Raw genomic sequence first — 22,521 nt, forward strand, 5'->3', positions numbered from 1 at the left:
CGAAGAGTTTTCTCAGGCTTTCCAAGGAACTTCCCTGTTCCTCTGTAGCTACCAAGCTGCCTCTCCTTCTTCACTATCCCTACAGGACAGATCCAGTCTGAAGACCTCCTGGTGACGGTTCGTCTGGCTGGGTTTCACCAGGCTCATCGGAGCCTGGTATTTCCCCAACCAGTCATACCACTCGCTTCCAGAAACTCCTCAAGTTCAATCTTGAATAAGCTTTTTCGGCTGCAGAATTAAGTCTCGGGGACTGTTTATGCTCCCAGTATCACAGGTTCCCCATTTCTCATATGCAGCAAAAAAATGGATTTAATTTTTCATTTAGCTTTTATTCAGTTAAATTATTCTTGCATTCTGGTTCTGTGACCATATTTTTAGTCCATTCACCATTGACCAGGGGTGAAATGCTCCTGGTTGGGACTGGATCGCCCGATCCGGTAGCGATGGTGGCGGGTGGTTTGGAGAACCGGTAGCAAAAATCCCTGCCCCCCCCCATGCCCAGCTGAGCTGCACAATCATCAGAGGCTTTTTATTTTATTTTTTAAAGCATTTTTTCTACAACTTCTTCAGCTGAAAAAATGCTTTTAAAAGTTAAAAAAAAAATCCCTGATGATCGGCCGAAGAGGTTGTAGAAAAAATGTTTTTAAAAGAAAAAAAAAGCCTCTGACAATCAGGCAACTCTGCTGGGATCAATAGAGGCTTTTAAAAGTATTGTTTTTTACAACCTCTTCGGCTGTATCCGTACCACCACCACCACCAAGCCATGCCCACAGAACCGGTAGTAACAAATTTTACATTTCACCACTGCCATTGAGTATTGAAAAAATACATCCCTCTCTTAAACAGGTCATTGTAATAATTTCTGTTTATACTTTCCCAAAATAAATTTGTTTTTGTCATCTGTAAACCCTGTTTGAATTCTCTTTCTGTAGTAATTGTAGTTATGGATTGTGGCTTAATTTCTTGGCTTTTTCCTTCTATGGATGTGATTTCTGAAAAAGAATAACAAAACCTCTGTATGCAGATGTATTCCTTTATTCCAGATTTATTATTCAGCCTGAGTTTCACTTACTTGTATTATAATAAAATAATCGAATAATACATGAATTTCTTATCAATCATATTCTATTCTCTTTGTTATTCCATCTGCTCTACACTAGATTTTTTTTAATGATCTTGTAATCCTTTAATTTGAGATAGAGTCAGGTGACTGAATGGAGCTTGAGCATTTACTGGCCGGATGCTCTTCCTGATGCCTGTGTGGAGTGTGCAGCAGATACTTTCTCTTTGTGCCCTGAAAGAGAAATATCTGCAGCTGCCTAGGATTGAACTCTCAACCTTCCAAGTGGGAGGCAATCATCTTCACCACTTGGCCACCATGCTGCTCTCTGCTCCACACTAGATTATCAATTTAATTTAAAAATTAAAATTAAAAATCACTGTTTAAATACTGGGCAGTGGAATTGCCACTCTACCATGCAAACTCATGACCAACTAGTTGCAAAAAAAGGCAAAGCAGGGGTGGCCATTTTAGTCAAAAACCTTGTATGTGCCTGGTGCTGACCAGTGGGATAAATATAGTTAAGGAAGGAGGGCAACTATCTTGGATAGTGCAGGTATAAAGCCCCCTTTATTGAATATGCAAGTAGGAGTGAGTCTTACATTAGCCTTCACTCATTGGTTCATTTTCCCACTGGTGGGAAAATGAACAAGCATCAGTGGCTGACAGGCTGGATAGCTCCTGGTAAAAGGAGCTGCAGCCTCAGGCAGTCCTCAGTTCGTAGTTATTTGTTGTTGTTCCCTGTTGCCTGCAATAAACGGTTGTTTTACTTCACTACGATCATCCTGCCTCTCCTTTCGTGTCCGGACTTAACACTGGTGACAAAGGTGGGATACTGAGAGAGATCAAAGGACGGATCACCCTCATGGCATCCACGGCCATCTCTGCAGAAACCTCAGGACTGCATTGGCCATTGCACAATGACCACATACAATCCATCAGCACATTTCGACCCCACCACCGAAGAATGGTCTTCATACATGGGCAGATTTCGGATGTTCATGGAATGCAAGAATCTACAAGATTTGTCGGATCTCAAGAAAAGGGCCCTTTTCTTGAGCTACTGCGGACCACGAATCTACAAGATGGCAAAGTCCCTGGCAGCACCCACAGATGTTGAAACCATCAAATGGTGAACGCTGCAGGACATCCTCAAGGACCATTATGCACCATCAGCCTCCCCACTAGCCTGCCGACATGGGTTTTACCACAGAGACCAACAGGTGGGTGAGACAATAAATGAATTTGTTGCGAGTTTGCGAGAGCTCACAGCGGAATGTGAATTTATAAATCTGGAGGAAATGATGCGCAATAGACGTGTCCTGGGACTGAGGGACCTTAACTTACAAAAAAGATGGCCAGGAGAAATATCTGCTTCAAAGAAGCCCTTGAAGAAGCCTGAGCAGCCGAGACATCGGATAAATCTGCCTCCATTTGGAAGGCAAGCAGTGTCATTTCTTCAAGGGGGGGAAATGCTGGGCTATCAAGAGGCTACAGATAGGGATGAGAGTTCCGAAGAGGATGAGGTTATCCACCGAATACGGTCGGAATGGAAGGATGGCATGGCAGAAGCAGGGCAAAGATTCCAGAACTGTGCTGGATGCAGAGGGAACCATCCCAGGGCGGCTTGTAGATTCAAAGAAACTATTTGCCACTGATGTGATCACAAGGGATTCATAGCTGAAGCCTGCCGAGACAGCCAGCCAGTGAACCACCAACAGAGGCAAAACACAGCTCAGCCACCACCACGTGACCAACAGCTGGGATTCCAGAAGGTGCCGTTTTCAAAATACAAGCAGCGTGAAGACCGGCGGGCTGAAGCGTGAGAAATACATCAGACAGCAGTAGGGCACTTCGATGCATATAAGTCCAGAAAATTTCACATCACCGTGAAAATAGAGGGAACCCCATGCAACATGGAGGTGGACACGGGTTCCTATATGTCCATTGTGTCCTGGACTACGATCAAGAAAGCGATCCCGGGAATTACCAGGCAGAAATTAAAACCACAAAAAACACTGCTGAAGGACTACCAAGGGAAACACATACCAGTGATCGGGAGCGAACTCTTTGAAATAAGCTTCAAGAAATTCAAGGAACCCCTACAACTCACAATAGTGGACAAAGACTGTTGCCTGCAATAAACGGTTGTTTTACTTCACTATGATTGTCCTATGGTTATGAGCCCAGAGCCAACCAGAACTAACTAGGATTGTTAAGAGTTAAACTGAGAGTTAATGTGAATAGTACAAACTGTGTTTGTGATATACAATCCAAGTGAAGATGGCACTAGAACAAGCAGCAAATTTTTCCATGATAACCCGGCTGGATGGAACAAACTATGTATCCTGGTCTACAAAATGTAGTCTACTTTTGCGTAGAGAAGGACTGTGGGACATAGTTAATAATCCACCGGATGTAACAGCATGGGATCCTGCTGATGAGGAAGATGCGAAGATATTAGCCAAGTTTAACAGAGACAATGAACGAGCTCTTTGCATTATTGGACTAACACTGGGTGACCAGCAGCTTGTCCATATTCGTGGTGAAGAGTCTGCTGCTAGGTGTTGGACCAAGTTGAAGAGACTATATGTTCGTGACTCTGTGGGTGCTCATATTTATCTCACACGGAGATTATTTAAACAACATCTTCTTAAAGGTGGAGATATGATGGCTCATTTGGAATCCATGACCAGAATTTTCCAGGAGCTGCATGAAAAGGAACTTGTTTTCTCAGAACTACAACAAGTTTATATAATTCTTTCTTCTTTGGACGATAGTTATGACGACTATGTTTCTTCGTTAGAGGTTTTTTTTTTTTTTTAATTGAAAAAGTTTTCAAATACAAATTTTTCCCCCTTTTTTCCTTCCCCCTCCTCCCTAACCCCCCCCTCGCCACCCATCCCCCCCTGTGACTTCTTCACACCAAAAACCTAATTCATAACAGATTACATAATATTTTACCATCTCCTTACTCCCTCCTCTATATACTGACCCTTACTTACTAAAAATATTATTGATATTGTTACTTTCCCCTTTTACCATACATTTCAAAAAAAAAGCAGTCTACTATAACATTGTATGATAACTTCTAATTTAGCATAATATTATTATAACTCTTCGTTAGAGGTTTTGTCCAGAGATGAACTGACATTGGCTGGCATAACCGGTAGGTTATTGGAAGAATCCAAAAGAAGACAAGAAAGGGATCAGTTGAGAGTGCAACAACTAAAAGAAGAAAAAATGTATTCAACTGCCTATTTTGTAAAACGTTGTTTTGCTTGTGGGGCTAAAGGGCATATAGCTAAGTATCGTAAGAATAAGAAAATGTCTGTTAGGGACAATACTAGACCCAAGAAGGGTCTAGTAATTTAGCTATATCCAGTTCAACTACTGATGTTAACCAGGATTGTTGGGTTGTTGACAGTGGTGCTTCTCAATCTATTTCTAGAAATAGAATTTTTTTTGAAGAGTAACCAACATGTTAGACTAGCAAATGGCTGGAAGGTTAAGGTAGCTGGAGAGGGTGTTGCTCATTGGTCATTTAGTAATGAATCATTGCCTATGTTATATATTCCTGGGTTAAAATTCAATTTCTTATCTGTTAAATCATTATTGCAATTTGCGTTTACAGTAGCATTTAAAAACGATAAGTGTTTTATTGAGAAAGATGGCAAGGTTGTTACTGCAAGTTTAGAAAATGATTTATTTATTTTAAGGGATAACCCAGTATTGGTGGCTAAGTCTAAGTCTGTTTATAAGAATGTTAAACCACATGATGAATGTATTCATCTGTTACACCGGAGACTTGGGCATTTAAATTTCAGGACGTTAAAGAAAACAGTTCAGTTATCTGAAGGGATAAAACTACAAGCATGTAGTAAATATCTGAATTGTAATGCCTGTAGTCAGCAAAAAAGTAGGGCAACACCAGCAAACTGTGTTAATGGTTTTAAAACCAAAAAGCCATTAGAGGTAGTGCTTGTAGACCTAATTGGACCCAAAAAACCCAGCATAGGAGGTGCCTGCTATATTCTAAGCATAGTAGACCAGTATTCAAGATACAGATTCTGTTATCTTATGAAAACAAAAAGTGAAACATTCCAGCATATTAACAACTGGCTACGTTTTGTGGAAAGGAAACAGAAATTTAAGGTTAAATGCTTAGTGACTGATAATGGTACAGAATTTACCAACCAAAGGTTGGAAAAGTTTTTGCAGGATGCAGGGATCCAGCATAAATGGTCTGCTCCGTACAGACCACAACACAATTCGTATATCGAGAGAAGAGGTCAAATATTACAAGCCATGACTAGAACTATGTTGGCAGATTCTGGTTTGCCTGAAAATTTATGGGGTGAGGCTGTTATGTGTGCTAACCGTGTGTTAAACAACGTGGTTCATTCCTCTACGGGTGAAATACCATTCACCTTATGAGATGGGAGGAAACCAAATCTTAGTTATTACACACATTTGGAGCCCCAGCTTAGATACATATTCCATCTAGTTTAAGGAGAAAGGATCAACAGAGAGCCAGAAAAATGTTTTTCGTTGGCTATGAATCAAATCATAGGTCTTTTAGATTTTGGGCACAGGGAACTACTAGTGTTTACTGTAGTGCAAGTGCTAAATTTCTAGAGCACAAAGGATGGGATAAACTAGAACGTGCAGATTATAGACATGATAATAATACTGTTAGTATAGAGCATCATATTCCTGATGATATTCCTGAGGATTTAGATGATGTAAAATCCTCTATCAAGGATGAAGAACAGGAAGTAGGTTTACAGGAGGTAGTTTTAGGGGAGGAGTCAGATGAACCATCTGCGGTAAGTCCTGTATTACCTAGGAGATCTACTAGGGAAAGGCATCCACCTGATCGATATAAAGCAACCGTAGTTTGCCAGGTTAACATAGAACCTTCAAGTTATGAGGATATCAAGCTTTATCCTGAAAAGGAGAGAATGCTTGGAAGGAGGTAATGAGTAAGGAAATTAATTCTTTAACTAAGGTGTTTACGAAACTGTGAAATTGCCACCTGGTGAAAAATTAATAGGTTGTAGATGGATTTACAAAATTAAGAAAAGCATAGATGGGACAGTAACCCATAAAGCTTGCCTTGTAGCTCAAGGTTTTTCTCAGACCAAAAAAGATTTCGATAAGGTTTTTGCTCCTAGTTTACGTGCTAGTACTTTAAGAACAATGCTAGTGTGGGCGGCTAAGTATAAATATAGTATTAACCATATAGATGTAGAGACAGCATACTTACATGCTCCATTGAGACACACCATCTATATGAGGAAGCCTTTAGGAGTTGAAACACAAAACCACACTGATTGTTGGAATTTAAATAAAAGCTTTTATGGTTTGAGACAATCAGGGTTTGAGTGGAACCAATGTATAGTTAAAGAGCTAAATAAGATCGGTTTTATGAAGGTGTAGTGGATAAGTGTCTCTTTAAAAGAGAAAATAATAATGGGTTAGTATCATTTTTGTTATTGTTTACAGATGATATAGCCATAATAACTAAAACTGACAAGGAAGCCATAGATATTGTTAAACAGTTACAAACCAAATTTAAGATCAGAAATTTAGGAGATATTAGGCGTTATTTGGGTCTAGGTATCAATCAAACAGCTAGAGGTTATAAAATATCTCAGTCTAGCAAAATAAGCCAAATGTTGAAACATTATGGCATGGAGCTATGTAAGCCAGCTAAAACGCCTATGGCATAGGATTTTCAACAAGGAGAAATCCAAAGTCCTAAATTTAGTAAGGAGATCTATCAGTCTCTTATAGGTAATCTATCTTATATAAGCAATTGGTCGAGACCTGATATTTCATTTGGAGTAAACCAATTAGCGAGATATAATGCAGAGCCAACTGAAAGGCATTGGCAGGCCACAAAGCGTATATTAAGATATCTGAAAATGACGATGCATTATGCATTGTATCTAGAACCTAACAATGATTTAGTATTGAGCGCATATGCTGATGCCAGTTTTGCTACTGATTTGACCACCAGAAAGTCCACATCGGGTATAGCTATCATGTTAGACAATTGTTTGATTGGCTGGAAATCAATTCATCAAAAACATATTAGTCTATCTACTATGGAGGCAGAATTCTCATGTTTATCACTAGTTTGTACTGATCTGATTTATTACAAACAACTAATGATGGATATTGGTTTAAAGATGGATTATCCAATTGTAATACATGAGGACAACCGAGCTGCTATAAAAATGGCAACAAATTTAGCAGTTAAAACTAGATCTAAGTATACTGACATTTGGTATCTGAATGTTCGAAAGTGTATCCAAAGCAACATGGTTAAGTTGGAATATTGTATGTCGGAAGACAATATTGCTGATAATTTTACCAAAGCGCAAGGTGCTATCAAACATAAAACGTGTTGTGAAAGCTATGGATTAAGAATCTAAACTGTATATATTGACCTGTCCAAAGGGGAGAATGTTAGGATATGGTTTGAGCCTAACAAGTTGTCCAGGCAATATATGTGTTCTGTGACTTTAGTATGAATATGTATTGTGTGACTTTAAAGTTTTCCTGCTGATTCATTGTAATGCTGAGTCATCCTGTAATTAGTTGTGAACGTATTTAAGAAAGGTACTGTAACGTATTCAGTTGATGATAAGCTACCATTGTGTGTGGAGTTGCAACCATTGTGCTATCATCAGTTGGATGGATCTGCTACCATCGTGGTTTGTGAACCAGAGTGAGTTCGTTATTCTAACCAACTACTGTTTGTGTGGTAAGAAGATATCTGTATCACTGGACTGATTTAACTGGCAAAGACTTGGATTTGTTTAAAGACTATGAAATTGTTTTTTCACTATAAAGTAAACTTTTGATAAACCAGTTTGCACATCTCTTATTCATTACTCTCAGCAATGTTTCTCTGTGCTCTACACTCTGCTGGTTGGTAACACAACAACAATATCCTTAACAAGCCTTCTCTTTATTTTCTCCTGCCTGCCTGCAATTAACACAGTTTGTAGGTATAGCTGGCTGATACAATTTGCCTAGAGGTTAAGAGGACTCTCTATATCCTTGTGGTTTGCTGAGTAATTCCCTGCTGCAGCATTCTCTTTTGCTATTTTAAAATCATGACTCATTTTTTCCCTTGCAGTGGCTTCCAGCACTTGAGCAAACTCATATTGACTTTGATTGACACCACTCCCAATTGACAACATATTGTTGAATTGGAGGGAAAGTATGACTGACAGTCATACAATAAAACTACATGCATACAGGTCTCAGCAGCTCATTCAAGATTGAGGAGCAGCCCCTTTTGGAAATTAAAGCTGATGAACTCCTATTCTGAAAAATAATGCTTTAGGTTATTTGACCATTCTTTAAATGAGGATTGTTTTGTGTTTATATACCTGGTTAATGGCAAGAGGTTCCTCAAAGAGGATAATTATGACAAAATAGTATTACAGATTAAAAAGGATTTGGATATTTGGAAAAATTTGCAGATATCATTATTGGGAAGGATTGCCACCATCAAAATGAATATTCTACCAAAACTGCTATTCTTTTTCCAGGTTATACCAATAAAATTGGAAAAAAAGTTCTTTGAAACATTAAACAAAATAATTACCAAATTTGTATGGCGGGGAAAGCGACCAAGAATCAAATTTAAATTTTTACAGGATACAAAAGACAGAGGGGGAGTAGCACTCCCAGAATGGAATTATATTATCAAGCTGCTGGCATAACATGGTTAAAGGAATGGATAGAACTAAGGAATAAGAGAATATTAGCGATAGAAGGCTATGATATACAAGTAGGATGGCACGCTTGCCTCCGGGATGGAAATAAAATACATAGTTACTTTAAGAGACATATAATAAGAAATGCATTATTACAAATTTGGTTGAAAATTAAAAAACAACACTATACAAAAATACCAATTTGGCTTTCACCAACAGAAATATTAAAACAGCCAAATTTAACAGAATGAAATAAAATAATTAGATACAAAGACCTAATAGACCAACAAGGAAAACTGAAATCAAAACAAGAACTGGAATCGGATTTGAACAGAGATATAGATTGGTGGATATATATACAAATCCAATCCAAACATAAAGAAGACACAAAAACATATGAAATACAAAGAGAACATCACGAATTAGATAAAATTATATTAGGGACAGATGAAAAACTAATTAGCAAGATATACAAATTTTTACTAAATTATAAAATGGAAGAGGAGATCGTGAAAGATTCAATGATTAAATGGGATTAAATGATGAACTCCTATTCTGAAAAATAATGCTTTAGGTTATTTGATCATTCTTTAAGTGAGGATTGTTTTGTGTTTATATACCTCTTTCTCTTTACTTTTTTCTCCAGAAATCCCTCGGAGCAGCTGATGGCTTCTTGGAACAAGATGCAGGCACAGGTATCTGCTACTTTTTCTATGACAGTGCTCCAAGTGGTGCTTATGGAACCATGACTTATCTAACAAAAGCAGTAGCTAGTTATCTCCATGAATTTCTTCCAAGCACAGGCTGCCTAATGCAGTAAACTATCCAAAATACAAGCATTCATTCTTAAAGGATTTTTCCTATAATCATAATTTTTGAGGCCTCGGTGGCTAGGACTTCTGGAAGTTGAGTCCCACTACATCTGGAGACTGCTGGGAAAGGCTGCCCTGTAGCTCCTCATGCTACCTCAACTTTACCTGCAACATTTTACCATTAACATAAGGCCTCAGCCTGGGAGCAAGATCAAAGGCACAATTCTGTGCTGCTCTCCTGCAGAGCATTGTCTGGATCATTTTGGACTCAGGTACCTGCAATTAATCATTGTCTTATTGGTGCAGGGCCGGAAAAAGCTAAGTTTAATTTCAAGGAAGAGAAGTAGCTTTCTAGCGTGCACATATGCAGACACATACAAACCTGCTTCAGATTTTGAATTTTGTATTGTTGATTAAATTTAAGCATATCAATGTTAGATTATAACTGTGATCAGCACTTCATTTGTCATAATAAAATGAGTCCTATTTTGCATTTATGAAGAGGAGGATCACTATTAAAGCTAGCATGAATATAAACTGAAATTAATGGGAAATATTTCAAGGAGAGGAGTAGTATAAAGGTGGAAATGGGTATTTAGCAATTTGAGAGTACTAAAGCAGGGTAGTCTAAAAAATAATGCAGTGAAAAAGGAATTATTTCTAGCCAGCAAACCAATGGGTAGAACATCTGCCCCCATCTGATCACTGGCTGAACAGCTAATGTATGCTTTAAGATGTATTGGTTACTAAAGTTTACTGGCAGACCATGAGTTCTAGTCCTGCATTAGGCACGAACCCAACTGGGTGACTTTGGGCTGTTCACTCACTCTCAGCCCTAGAAAGGAGGCAATGGCAAACTACTTCTGAAAATCTTAAAGAGAGAGAGACAGAGGAGCTTTCTGGGAATGTTTGGCTAATTCTACTGATTGTTTACATATTGTAAACTGGGAGGACAACTAGTGATTGAAATGCTATGTTTTCAATATTTTATATGGAGGGAGATCTTAAAGATGGTTGGAATTATTCCTCAGATAGCTTCCATGTATCTGTAGGAAGATTTCAGAATAAGCATCAGAAAAGTCCTTGCCACTTGGTAAGTAGCATATGATGTAAAAGTCACAGCAGGAAATTGTTACAAGCGTGGACAGGTCTTTTATACAGAAAATAAAGTCCAGCAACTAAATTACTGCTATATATAATGTTTATTTAACTATTAAGTGTTGCCAAATACGTTTGCCTGTTCCTGCTGTCCAAAACAATATTTGGATCAGTCATTTTTTCAGGATCTTTGTACATTTCCCACCATTGTGGGACTTTTAAAATTCTGTATATAATAATAGCAAAGAAAAATGTCAAATGAACTAAGGTACAGCTGTTTAACATACCAATTCATTGTTAGTAATAAGAAATTACTTGTATTATTATTTACAAGAAATTACTTGTACTACCACTATTAGCTAAAGTACTAGGAACATGTTACAATAACTGCACTATTAGTTGTGTATTTTTAAATAGTGTCTCATGTAATAAAGTTATACTTTAAAGCAAGCTGGTATAAGCAACATTTAGAGTGCTATTCATAATTCAGAATGAAATGTTTTGCTATTTTTATTTATGTTGAAGTTGTAAACAAAACTGAAGCCAACTGAATGGAAACCACTGGCATTGTTTTCAAGTTCAATCAGAATACAGCTGGAAGGGACCTTGGAAGTCTTCTAGTCCAACCCCGTTATACCATTTCGGATAAGTGGTTGGCCAGTGTTTTCTTAAAGGCATCCAGTGATGAAGCACTTACAACTTCTGAAGGCAAATTGTTCCACTGGTTAATTGTCCTCACTGTTAGGAAGTTTCTCCTTATCCCAGGTTATTCTCTCCTTGATTAGTTTCCATCAATTGTTTCTTTTCCTGCCTTCTGGTGCTTTGGAAAATAAGTTGACCTGCTCTTCTTTGTGGCAACCCCTCAAATGCTGGAATACTGTTATCATGTCAACCCTAGTCCTTTCTTTCTCTAGACTGGCCATACCCAATTCCTGTAACCGTTTTCCATAGGTTTTTTTCTCCAGGCCCTTAATCATTTTAGTTGCTTAGTTGCTCTTCTTTGCACTTTTTCCAAAGTCTCAACATCTTTTTTGTAATATGGTGACCAAAACTGGATACAGTATTCCAGGTGTGGTCTTACTAAGGATTTATAAAGTGGTACTAACACTTCACGTGATTCTGATTCTGTGCCTGTATTTAAACAACCAAGGATTGCATTAGCTTTTTGGCTGCTACCACACACTGCTGGCTCATATTTAAGTGATCATCCACTAGGACTCCAAGGTCCCTCTTACAGTTACTGTTTTTGAACCAGGTTTTGCCTAATTTGTACTTGTACCTTTGGGTTTTCCTGCCTAGGAGTAAAACCTTGGTTTTCTCCACATTAAATTTCATTTTATTGGATAGGCTCCATTGTTCAAGTCTGTCAAGATCTTTTTGGATTCTGAGCTTGTCTTCTGGGGTTTTGGCTATTCCTGCCAGCTTAGTGTCATCTGTAAATTTGATGAGTTCCCCTTCTATTCCCTCATCTAAGTCACTTATGAAGATGTTGAAGAGTACTGGGCCTAAATGGAACCTTGTGGTACCCCACTACTCCCCTCCATATAGATGTAGTACCATTAAGGATTACTCGTTGAGTGCAGTTTGTCAGCCAGTTACAATCCATCTGGTGTCAAACCTCCAAGTAACATGTCCCAAAAAATCCATCTTCTTTTCAAAGTCTATTTATTAGGTACACATTAAATTGGAAAGGGCTTGGTGTAATTCCAACTCTGTGGGAAAGGAATGCCACCTAGACATAACATTCCCCCTTTATCTTTACAACCCTACTTCCAACAGTTAGAAAGTGGTGAGCCTGAAGTATTATTAAATTCATTTACTTACAAACCTAAAAAGCTAATAAAAAAAACAAAAAGGCTACAATAAAATATGGTTACACATATGGTATCTTAAGGGTCGACATCTGGTGGTGATGCTGTCTATCCCACATTTTTCTAGTTTATCAAGAAGTAGGTTGTGGTCTACATTGTCAAATGTGTTGCTGAAATCTAAGTATATTATGTGCACAGCATTTTGAGGGTCTACTAATTTAGTCACTTTGCCAAAGAATGAAATAAGATTGATTAGCATGATATGTTTTTAACAAACCCGTGCTGGCTACTAGTTATAACTATATTTGTTTCTAGATGTTCACAGATCTGTTTGATTATTTTTTCAGTATCTTCCCAAAGGATGTTTGATCCAGAGGCAGAATACAGGGAGTTTGCAAATGCATCATTGTGTATATACAACTGTAATTTGCTGTAGAATTATATCCTTATAATTTAACTGTGTGATAATTCAAAAATAAAATGACCCAGAGAAATTGAGAAAAGGCTATTTAATAATTAAGAGGAAAATAATTATCGTAAATCCTGCCATAGGAGGATAAGAAAAATTAATATATAAGTATTGAAAAAATTAGACGAGTACGGGAAGCTATCTGGATTTAAATTAAATATGACAAAAACTAAAATGTTAACAAAAAATATCCCAATAAGAGAACAGGAAATATTAGTAGAAAACTTGGGCATCCAAATAGTTAAGAAGATAAAATATTTAGGGATTGGGATTACTGCTAGATGCTCAACCTTAAAGGAGGACAATTATATACCCTTATTGACAAAGATCAAGCAAGATTTGGAACGTTGGGGGAAGTTGCAAATATCGTTTCTTGGTAGGATAGCCACCATTAAGATGAGTATTCTCCCCAAATTAATATACTTGTTTCAAACCACTCCTGTTAGTATTGACAAAAAATATTTTTCGGATTTAAATGGGATAGTAAGGAAATTTATTTGGGGAGGGAAAAAACCGAGAATTGCATTACGGTCATTGCAGGAAAAAAGGAATAAAGGCAGATTCGGCCTCCCAGTTTGGGAGCTATACCATAAAGCAGCCAACTTAGTATGGCTACGAGAGTGGGCCTCATTAAGAGACAAAAGGACTTTACAACTGTGTCACGAGTGTTTCCAGGATTGCTGTGGCTACTTGCCTACTCACAAACAGTATGGTTTCAATCAAGCCATCTCCTGTTTGTAATTACCTGCAAGCCTTCCCCGCCCTAGTTAATTGCAGGTTAACTCCCCATATAAGCAAGGACCTTTTCGCTTGCTACTTGGGCCTAGACTCCTGGTTTAGGCCTAAATGCACAGCTCCTGCAGGAAGCTTAGTGCAACGCCGCAGATGGGAGAAGAATGCAGATAAGGACTCCAGACGCCGTTGCAGAGAAACTCCCACGGATGCTTGCCTTTTGCTGTTTTGTAGCACGCAAGCTATCATCGGGACTGCTGTTGCTGGACCTTTTTCCTCCCACAAGCTTCAAGCAATGTTTGCTGTTTGAACTGTTTTTACTTCAGGTGACTTTTAGCTGTGAAGTTTGTGCTGCCCCCATTTTGATTGCCTTGATAATGTATCGACGCCGAAGCTGCTTACCTTCATGCTAGCTTTATTCTTTTGTGAACTGTTTCAGTATTGTGGAGAGGGATCTAGGGAGATAGCCTTGCTTCACATACCCAGATAAGACTTTGTTTTTAATGTGCTTTCTTAAAGACATAGTGCTTTTTAAATGTTTTAAAGTAAATTATATTTTTACACAAGACGCCTCTGTCAGAATTATTTCAGTCTCAGTGTGTTTGCTCATGAGCTGGTTCACGGTCCGGGGTACCCCTCAACCCCATTTCATAACAGTTGGTATCAGAGGATGGTTTAACGAACCTACGCTCATGTGGTAATGCGTTAGACTGGAATGTCTGCAGTTGAACAGATGTTGACTACGGCAGCAGCAGCAGCAAAAAGTATGAAGTCACAAACGGGACTGTCTGGGGCTCAGGCCAAAAATGTTTTGGCTGAAAAACCCCAAACTCTAATTGATTTAGAGAATAGTGGAGCTGTAAGTTTTGGAGCAGAGGCCTCAACTTCTGAAGGGCCTAAGATAGTGAGTAAACCATCATCACCTAAAGAAGTAGAGACTGGAAGAACGCCACTTCAGGTCTTGAAAACAAATACAGAGGTGGATGATGAATTTAGGAAGGCAATCCTTCAGTTTTTAGGTTTGCCCACAGTAAGTCAGAACCCGACTGCTGATTCTAGCAGATTATTAAAGAATCCAGCTGTGAAAGGAAAGAAGATCGAAGTCCTAGAAAACACCGGATCGGTAAGAGACTTTCAATCTTTTCCTAAAACCCCTACCTCAGACCATAAGTGGAGAATGGGGGATAACAGACTGCCTGATTTGAATGTTCCTGCTTCTTTGTTAAACCAGCATGGCCAAGTTGATATTGCGCCACCTGCTGTTGAAGCCATCATAGATCAGGCCATAAAGACTTTAGCTCCCTTGATGACATCCATGACTTCTGCTAAAAATTTAAGAGACTCTCATGTTGAGCGTAAGGTTGCAAGTGTGATAGAAACCTTGGCAACCATTTTAGGCGATGGTTTGCAGGCACCATCGGCTCAACAAATAGTAGCTGCACGTACCAAAGTACCCCTGATGTCTGCGACTAATTCAGCGCATGCCACGAGTGGGATATATCCATCCGTGATGACATCGACATCCAGGATGGTTCCGGAGGCTGCCTCAACTGAAGATAGGAATTTGGGAGCGCATCCAAAAATTCCTAGAGATGTGCATCAGAGAGGACCCTCGAGCTTTTGTGATCAAACCAGGATGAGCTTTGCATCCGCACAACGTGAAGTTTTAATCCCTCCCATTGGGGAGGAACGATTGTCAGAATGCCAGATGGAAGACACTGTGCTGTGTGCTTCCATTCCAATGCCTTATTGCCTGTTCCAGGACGGACCACATTTTGAACATCAATTAATGTCTGTTTCCACGTTTAATAATGTACAGGTCCTTCCTCCTAATTTTAAAAGTTTAAGTGTGGGTGGAGGAAATTTTAAGGAATGGGTTAAGAGTATCCAAGTAATCTTAATGAAAGAGAATGTTTTATCGTTGTTGTTAAAACCCCCACCTAGACCATGGTCCTTAGAAGTTGATCTTTTACATCATAAGGCCTTTTGTATTTTATTGATGTCCATTGACCCTGCACTATATCCCAGTATACCTAGTAACCTGACTGTAACAGAAGTTTGGGTGAAACTGCATAAGCTATTTTGTTCAAAAAGCTCCCATGTTACAAACAGAGTTTATAGGGAGTTCTATTCCGCAAGGTTGAAGGCGGGAGTAGATATTAATGAACACTTATGTGAGTTAAACAGGTTAAGGCAGGAATTGATGTTGAGGGGGGAAACAGTGTCTGAACAAACCCTCATTACTGTTATACTCAATTCCCTTGATCCTAGCTGGGATAATTTTATATCGCAACTGGATAATGTTGATTGTAATAACTTATCTTTAGAAGTGTTATCTGGCAGATTGATTGCAGAAGATAACTTGCGAAAATGCAGGGCGGCTTTTCACAAAAAGGAAAAACCTTTAAGGAGGCCCGATAGTTCAGATAGAGCATATACTATCAGAGAATGCTTCAATTGTGGTTCAAAAGAACATTATAGAAGGGATTGCCCACAAAATGTAAATGCTAGGGCATGCTCAAAGGTACCTTCTGATAATAAATGTAAAAGGAGGCCATTACCTCCTGGTAGAAAGCCAAGTGTAGATGTTCCTAACCACAGAAGGGGTAAAAAGCCAAATGGAGGCAACAAAGGGAACAATCCCAGGTTTAATGATAGCTCTGTAGGTATAGTGGAAACTACTGAGTCAGAGCTTACAAGGGAACAGCGAGAGCAACTATGGTTAATGGACAGTGGAGCCAGTAACCATGTTGTCAGTGACTGAAGGTTGTTTGTTAATATGAGAAGGCATCAATCCATGGTCAAAGTTGCAAACAGTAAAAAGGTGAATGTTGTTGGCATTGGAGATGTTTATATCCCTGGGATTGGAGAGATTCATGGAGCATTGTATGTACCTGAGATAGATCATAATTTGCTAAGCCTAATGAGGATATGTGAGAACCCCAGAATGAATATTCTGTTCTCAGGAGGAACAGCTGTGATCAAAAACAACAAATGTGTGATTGGGGAGGTTTTGAAGATAGGTGGCTTGCCTTATTATTCCCCCAATACGAATGCTGAGACCTGCAGTGATAGCAATTATACTATCTCATTTGGTAGTAACAATGAATCACAGTTAGTACTAGGTGATGAGGATCAAGACTTTCACCAGAGGAAGCCTTGTAAAGACAAATGTAAAGTTAATAAAAAGTTTTTAAATTTTAACTTAGAGTCAGATAATAGGGAACCTGAAAATGCTAATGCAATTGCTATAGGTGAGCCGCTGCACAATGAATGTGCTCACTTGATGCATCGCAGGCTAGGTCATGTGAGTTTTCCTATAGTGAGAAAGGTAACCGAACACTCAAGGGGAACCAAGATCAATGACTGTAACACATTTCTAGACTGTTCAATTTGTAGGAGTGCAAAGTTGAAGGTGAAATCTGCGCCCAAGCGGTCTCAGAGGTACTCTGAACACCCATTTCAGCTCGTCCACATGGATTTGGTGGGTCCATTTGCACCTTCCGTGAGTAAGAGACGGTACTTTCTTACCATAGTAGACAACCATAGCAGATTTGGATTCGTTTTTCCCCTAATGTCCAAGAGTGAAACGTTGACTAAGTTTAAGGAATTTTGTAACTTAGTCCAGAACCAGCACCAGGTCAGAGTTAAGAAGATCTTAACTGACAGGGGGACTGAATTTAATTCCAGGCAGTTCTCCAGCTGGTTGAGGAGTAAGGGCATAGTCCATTTATGCACCGCGCCTTACTCTGCGTTTCAAAATGGTGTCGTAGAACGACGCAATGGCGTGTTACAAACTATGATGCGGTGCGCCCTAGAGGATTCCGGATTAAACTTCGCGTATTGGGTAGAAGCAGTTAGATACGCGAATTATACCCTGAACCGTGTGTGGTCTAGCGTGGTGCAGAAGATCCCATACGAGGTGCTATACGGCCATAAGCCTAGCTTGGCACACCTCCACGTTTTCGGAGCAATGGCCGATGTTCATGTCCCGAAGGAGCTCAGGAGAAAGGGAGACCGGATCTCTGTTAAACTGAGATTCGTTGGTTACGAGCAGGGCTCCAAGACATTTAGGTTTGCCTACCCTAACGGAAAACTGATGATATCAAGGTCTGCCACCTTTCACGAAGGGGCCAACTGGAGTAAGATCCATGCCAATGAGATTCTTACTCGGAACCCTTCCCGTAGTTGTCGTAGGCAAACGGAGGATGTATCGGAGAACCTATCCGATGATAGGGATACATCTGGTTCTGGGAGGCGTGTATCCCAGGCACCCTTGAAAGGGATATTGAAGCATAAGATGGGGGTAGCCAGGAAAGATAGGCACCCAGCTTCTGAGACGCATAGTGATAGTCACGAGGTAGATGACTCATCAGACGACTCTGATGTGAGTGACACTCCTAAAGGCAGACCAGTTAGGGCTACCAGGGGCAATAAGCCTAAGAGGTATGACGACTTTGTTACCTCAGTCGACCAGGTTTTGGCCACCCCTCAGAGATATGAGGATGTGCTGGCCTTACCTGACCATGAACGACAGAAGTGGCTGGCCGCCATGGATACAGAACTAGACAGCCTGAAAAGGCTGGATGTATTCATGCCAACAAGATTGCCCAAGGACAAGAGGGTGATCGGCACCAGGTGGCTTTTCAAGCAAAAGCCCATTGAAGGTGGGGGCTTTGTCTATAAAGCGAGACTAGTAGCACAGGGATTCTTGCAGAGATTCCCTGACGATTATGAGGACACCTTCTCGCTCACGGTGCGCCCTGAGAGCGTGAGAACAGCTCTCACCATCGCTACCATGCGAGGTGAACATGTATATCAGTTCGATATTCAGACCGCGTACCTGCACACCCAGTTAGACAAAGAGCTGTACGTGAGGATTCCTCAGGGAGTAAGCCATCGGGAAGACGATGTGTGGTTGTTGAACAAGAGCCTATATGGCTTAAAACAATCTGGTAAGCGATGGTACGAGTGTCTCACTAAAAGCCTGAGAGAGATGGGCTTTTTACCATCGTCGGCTGACGAGTGTGTTTTTGTCAAGGAAGATCAGGGCATTAGGAAAACGGTACTGTTGTACGTTGATGACATCCTATATATTTGCAGATCAGAGAACAGGCATAAGAAGTTCTCTGAGGACCTAAGTAAGAGTTTCGCCTTAAAACCATTAGGTCACATTAGCAAATTTTTAGGGGTGCAATTCGTAAAAACCGAGAAGGGGTTTCGGCTCTCTCAGGAAGATAAAATTCAGGAATTGCTTAAAAAGTGTAGCATGGTAGAGGCGAAGCCATGCGATACCCCTATGGCAACAGACTTCCTTAAGAATATGTACACTGAGAGCACAGAGTTTTAGGATAAGACCCTTTACAAGTCCGTGATTGGGTCGTTGTTGTACATTGCAAGTTGGACTAGACCGGACATCAGTCTAAGTGTAAATGTGTTATCTAGACATTCTGAACATCCCACACAGTACCACTGGAGCGGAATCAAACGACTCCTGAGATATTTAAAAGGTACTGTGAACTATTCATTGTTATTGGAACCAGAAGCAACTAGAGAATTAAGATTGAGTTGTTTTTCGGATGCCGATTGGGCAGGGGATGTTAGATCTAGAAAAAGTACCTCGGAGTACATTGTATACCTAAATAGTAGCCCCGTGTATTGGTACTCTGGGAAGCAGAAGTTAATTGCAACTTCCACAGCGGAAGCTGAGTATGTCAGTTTGTCCAAAGCTTCCAATAACCTAGTTTGGTTTGACGATCTTCTGGTAAGCTTATGGAAGCAGCCCATGCAACCTATAAAAGTCTATGAGGATAACATGGCTGCCATTAACATATCGGAAGCTGATGCTGTAGGCCAGAGATCGCGCCATATTGATATACAAAACAAACATGTGAGGCAATTGGTGAAAACAGGTTTCATTAGGACTGTGTATTGTGAAACCAAGGAACAGGTAGCGGACGTGTTTACCAAACCGCTGCCCCGTGACCAACACCTCTATCTTCTGGGTAAAATGTCGATGGCTATGTGAATGTACTTACCATTGATGTGTACATGTACCCAATGTAGAATGTATGTTTGTTAACGAGTCAAATAGCCGCAGAGAAGGGGATTGTCATGAGTGTTTCCAGGATTGCTGTGGCTACTTGCCTACTCACAAACAGTATGGTTTCAATCAAGCCATCTCCTGTTTGTAATTACCTGCAAGCCTTCCCCGCCCTAGTTAATTGCAGATTAACTCCCCATATAAGCAAGGACCTTTTCGCTTGCTACTTGGGCCTAGACTCCTGGTTTAGGCCTAAATGCACAGCTCCTGCAGGAAGCTTAGTGCAACGCCGCAGATGGGAGAAGAATGCAGATAAGGACTCCAGATGCCGTTGCAGAGAAACTCCCACGGATGCTTGCCTTTTGCTGTTTTGTAGCGCGCAAGCTATCATCGGGACTGCTGTTGCTGGACCTTTTTCCTCCCACAAGCTTCAAGCAATGTTTGCTGTTTGAACTGTTTTTACTTCAGGTGACTTTTAGCTGTAAAGTTTGTGCTGCCCCCACTTTGATTGCCTTGATGATGTATCGACGCCGAAGCTGCTTACCTTCATGCTAGCTTTATTCTTTTGTGAACTGTTTCAGTATTGTGGAGAGGGATCTAGGGAGATAGCCTTGCTTCACATACCCAGATAAGACTTTGTTTTTAATGTGCTTTCTTAAAGACATAGTGCTTTTTAAATGTTTTAAAGTAAATTATATTTTTACACAAGACGCCTCTGTCAGAATTATTTCAGTCTCAGTGTGTTTGCTCATGAGCTGGTTCACGGTCCGGGGTACCCCTCAATCCCATTTCATAACAAACTGGAAGAGCACGACCTATTGAGAGGTTGGCATGCCTATCTCTGGGATAAAGGAAAGGGGACAGGCATATGTTTCCACCAACACAAAATTAGAGATACATTAATAAAGACATGGAAAGAAATTAGGCATAAACATTATTTAAAATACCCAAAATGGATCTCTACAATGGAGGCGATGATTCATCCAAACACAATAAGTAGAGAGAAAATGTTCACCTATCAAGACATTCTAGATAACAGTGGTAACCTTAAATCTAATGAGATTTTAAAAGAGCAAGGGATTCATATTGATTGGTGGCCTTATTTACAAATTAAATCCCGATATAGTAAAGATAAACAGGAAAAGGGAATAGAGATGGGGACAAATAGTTTTGATAAGGTATGGCTAGGAAGTGAGAATAAACTATTAGCTAAATTATACTCCTACCTGCTCGAATATGATAGAGAAGGAGAAATATTAAAAGACCAAATGATTGCTTGGGGAAGAAATATCGACTCAAAGATAAATCTAGATGATTGGGAAGAAATATGGAACAGCAATCTTAAACTGACGAGAGCAATAAGCTATAAGGAGAATCAGTATAAGATGCTGTATAGATGGCACCTAGCACCATCTAGAATTGCAAAGATATATCCAAATGCAAGCTCCAAGTGTTGGAAATGCGGCCACTATCAAGGTACCTTCTACCACATGTGGTGGACGTGTCCGGAAGCGAGGAAGTTTTGGAAAAAAATACAAAAATGGATCCAAGAAATATTAAATGAGGATATCAACTTTTTGCCTGAAATTTATCTCCTGGGAGTGCTAAAACGAACATTTGTTAAGGATAAGAAATATTTGATTATTCATATTGTCACAGCCGCTAGACTCTCCTATGCCAGATATTGGAAAGAGAAAAGAGGTCCAACTGAGGAACAGATAGTCAATAAGGTACTGAACTGCGCAGAAATGTGCAGATTAACGTATGTGTTAAACGGAAAGGAGGATTCAGAATTTTACACAATTTGGGATCTGTGGTATAGGTGGTTGGAAAATAAGTGCAAAAGTTAATACTTATGAGGAATAATGTACAACTACTAATTAATCCTATATATTATTGTATCATAATTTAACTGTAATTAATTTTATAAGAATTTTTGTATAAATTGTATAATATTTAGATAATTGATTAGATACCGCACTTGTAAATATATAATGTGACTACACGTTGCCGAACCGTAAAGTTTGAATTGTAATATATTCTTTATTCAATAAAATTTCATTAAAAAAAAATTAATATATAAGGATATTTTTCATTAGAAAGGATATTGTTTGTACATCTTAGATATTCACAAAATAGATTTATTTCTCTTCTATGTTTCAACATAAGTAAACTTATGTACCCACAAATGCTAGAAGTTCTCAAGTGAAACAATCTCTTCTTCAGAATGTATTGGAAAAGAGGTAAGAAAAACAATTGATGTCATTTCTTAATATCTATAAAACTCAGAAATGGATTTTACTATCTAAAGGACAGACAATTGGGCAGAATGTACTGCTGATAAAGTGTGCTAAAAGATAGAGAATTTAACTGGCCCTTAACAAGCACAGCTACACTGTTTTGTTTCTGAGCATAGAAGTCACAGGGAACATGTGGTTTCTCATTAGAGGAGATAATGATCACTTTCCCCTGCATGCCCTGTTTATGGTGCTTGTCTTCCTGTCCAGGTAAGCTCTCTGGTCTCCTGAATAATCATTCAAAAGATACATGAAACTACAGGGGAAGAGGAAGATTCCTCAGCAGCCAGACTAGGCTATTTGGAGCAATGGTCTCTTTCTTGTAATATGATCATAAACAACAATTATTAACCAACCAAACTCAAATATTGCAACTCCAGAGACTTCCGGTTTGCTTCCTGTCGCCAAAAGACGGTCCCATTTTTGGACCGCCAGCCCTGCTGCCTGTTAAAGCCGCTTC

General features: G+C 39.5%; 1 protein-coding gene across 28 annotated transcripts in view; it reads left to right on the forward strand.

Annotated features, from left to right (window-relative positions):
* Positions 1-11,159, forward strand: part of PHKA2 (phosphorylase kinase regulatory subunit alpha 2) — a 238,320-nt gene extending 227,161 nt beyond the window's left edge. For all 28 annotated transcript variants that reach the window (XM_034434190.3, XM_034434258.3, XM_034434276.3 and 25 more), the window contains one exon: positions 9,446-11,159. In XM_034434190.3, coding sequence (XP_034290081.1) covers positions 9,446-9,619 — 174 coding nt within the window. In that variant the 3' untranslated portion in view covers positions 9,620-11,159. The remainder of the gene's footprint in view (positions 1-9,445) is intronic.
* Positions 11,160-22,521: the final 11,362 nt, after the last annotated feature.

The sequence above is a fragment of the Pantherophis guttatus genome, chromosome 5, assembly GCF_059756535.1.
Source record: "Pantherophis guttatus breed Tessera chromosome 5, ASM5975653v1, whole genome shotgun sequence".
Lineage (NCBI taxonomy): Eukaryota > Metazoa > Chordata > Lepidosauria > Squamata > Colubridae > Pantherophis > Pantherophis guttatus.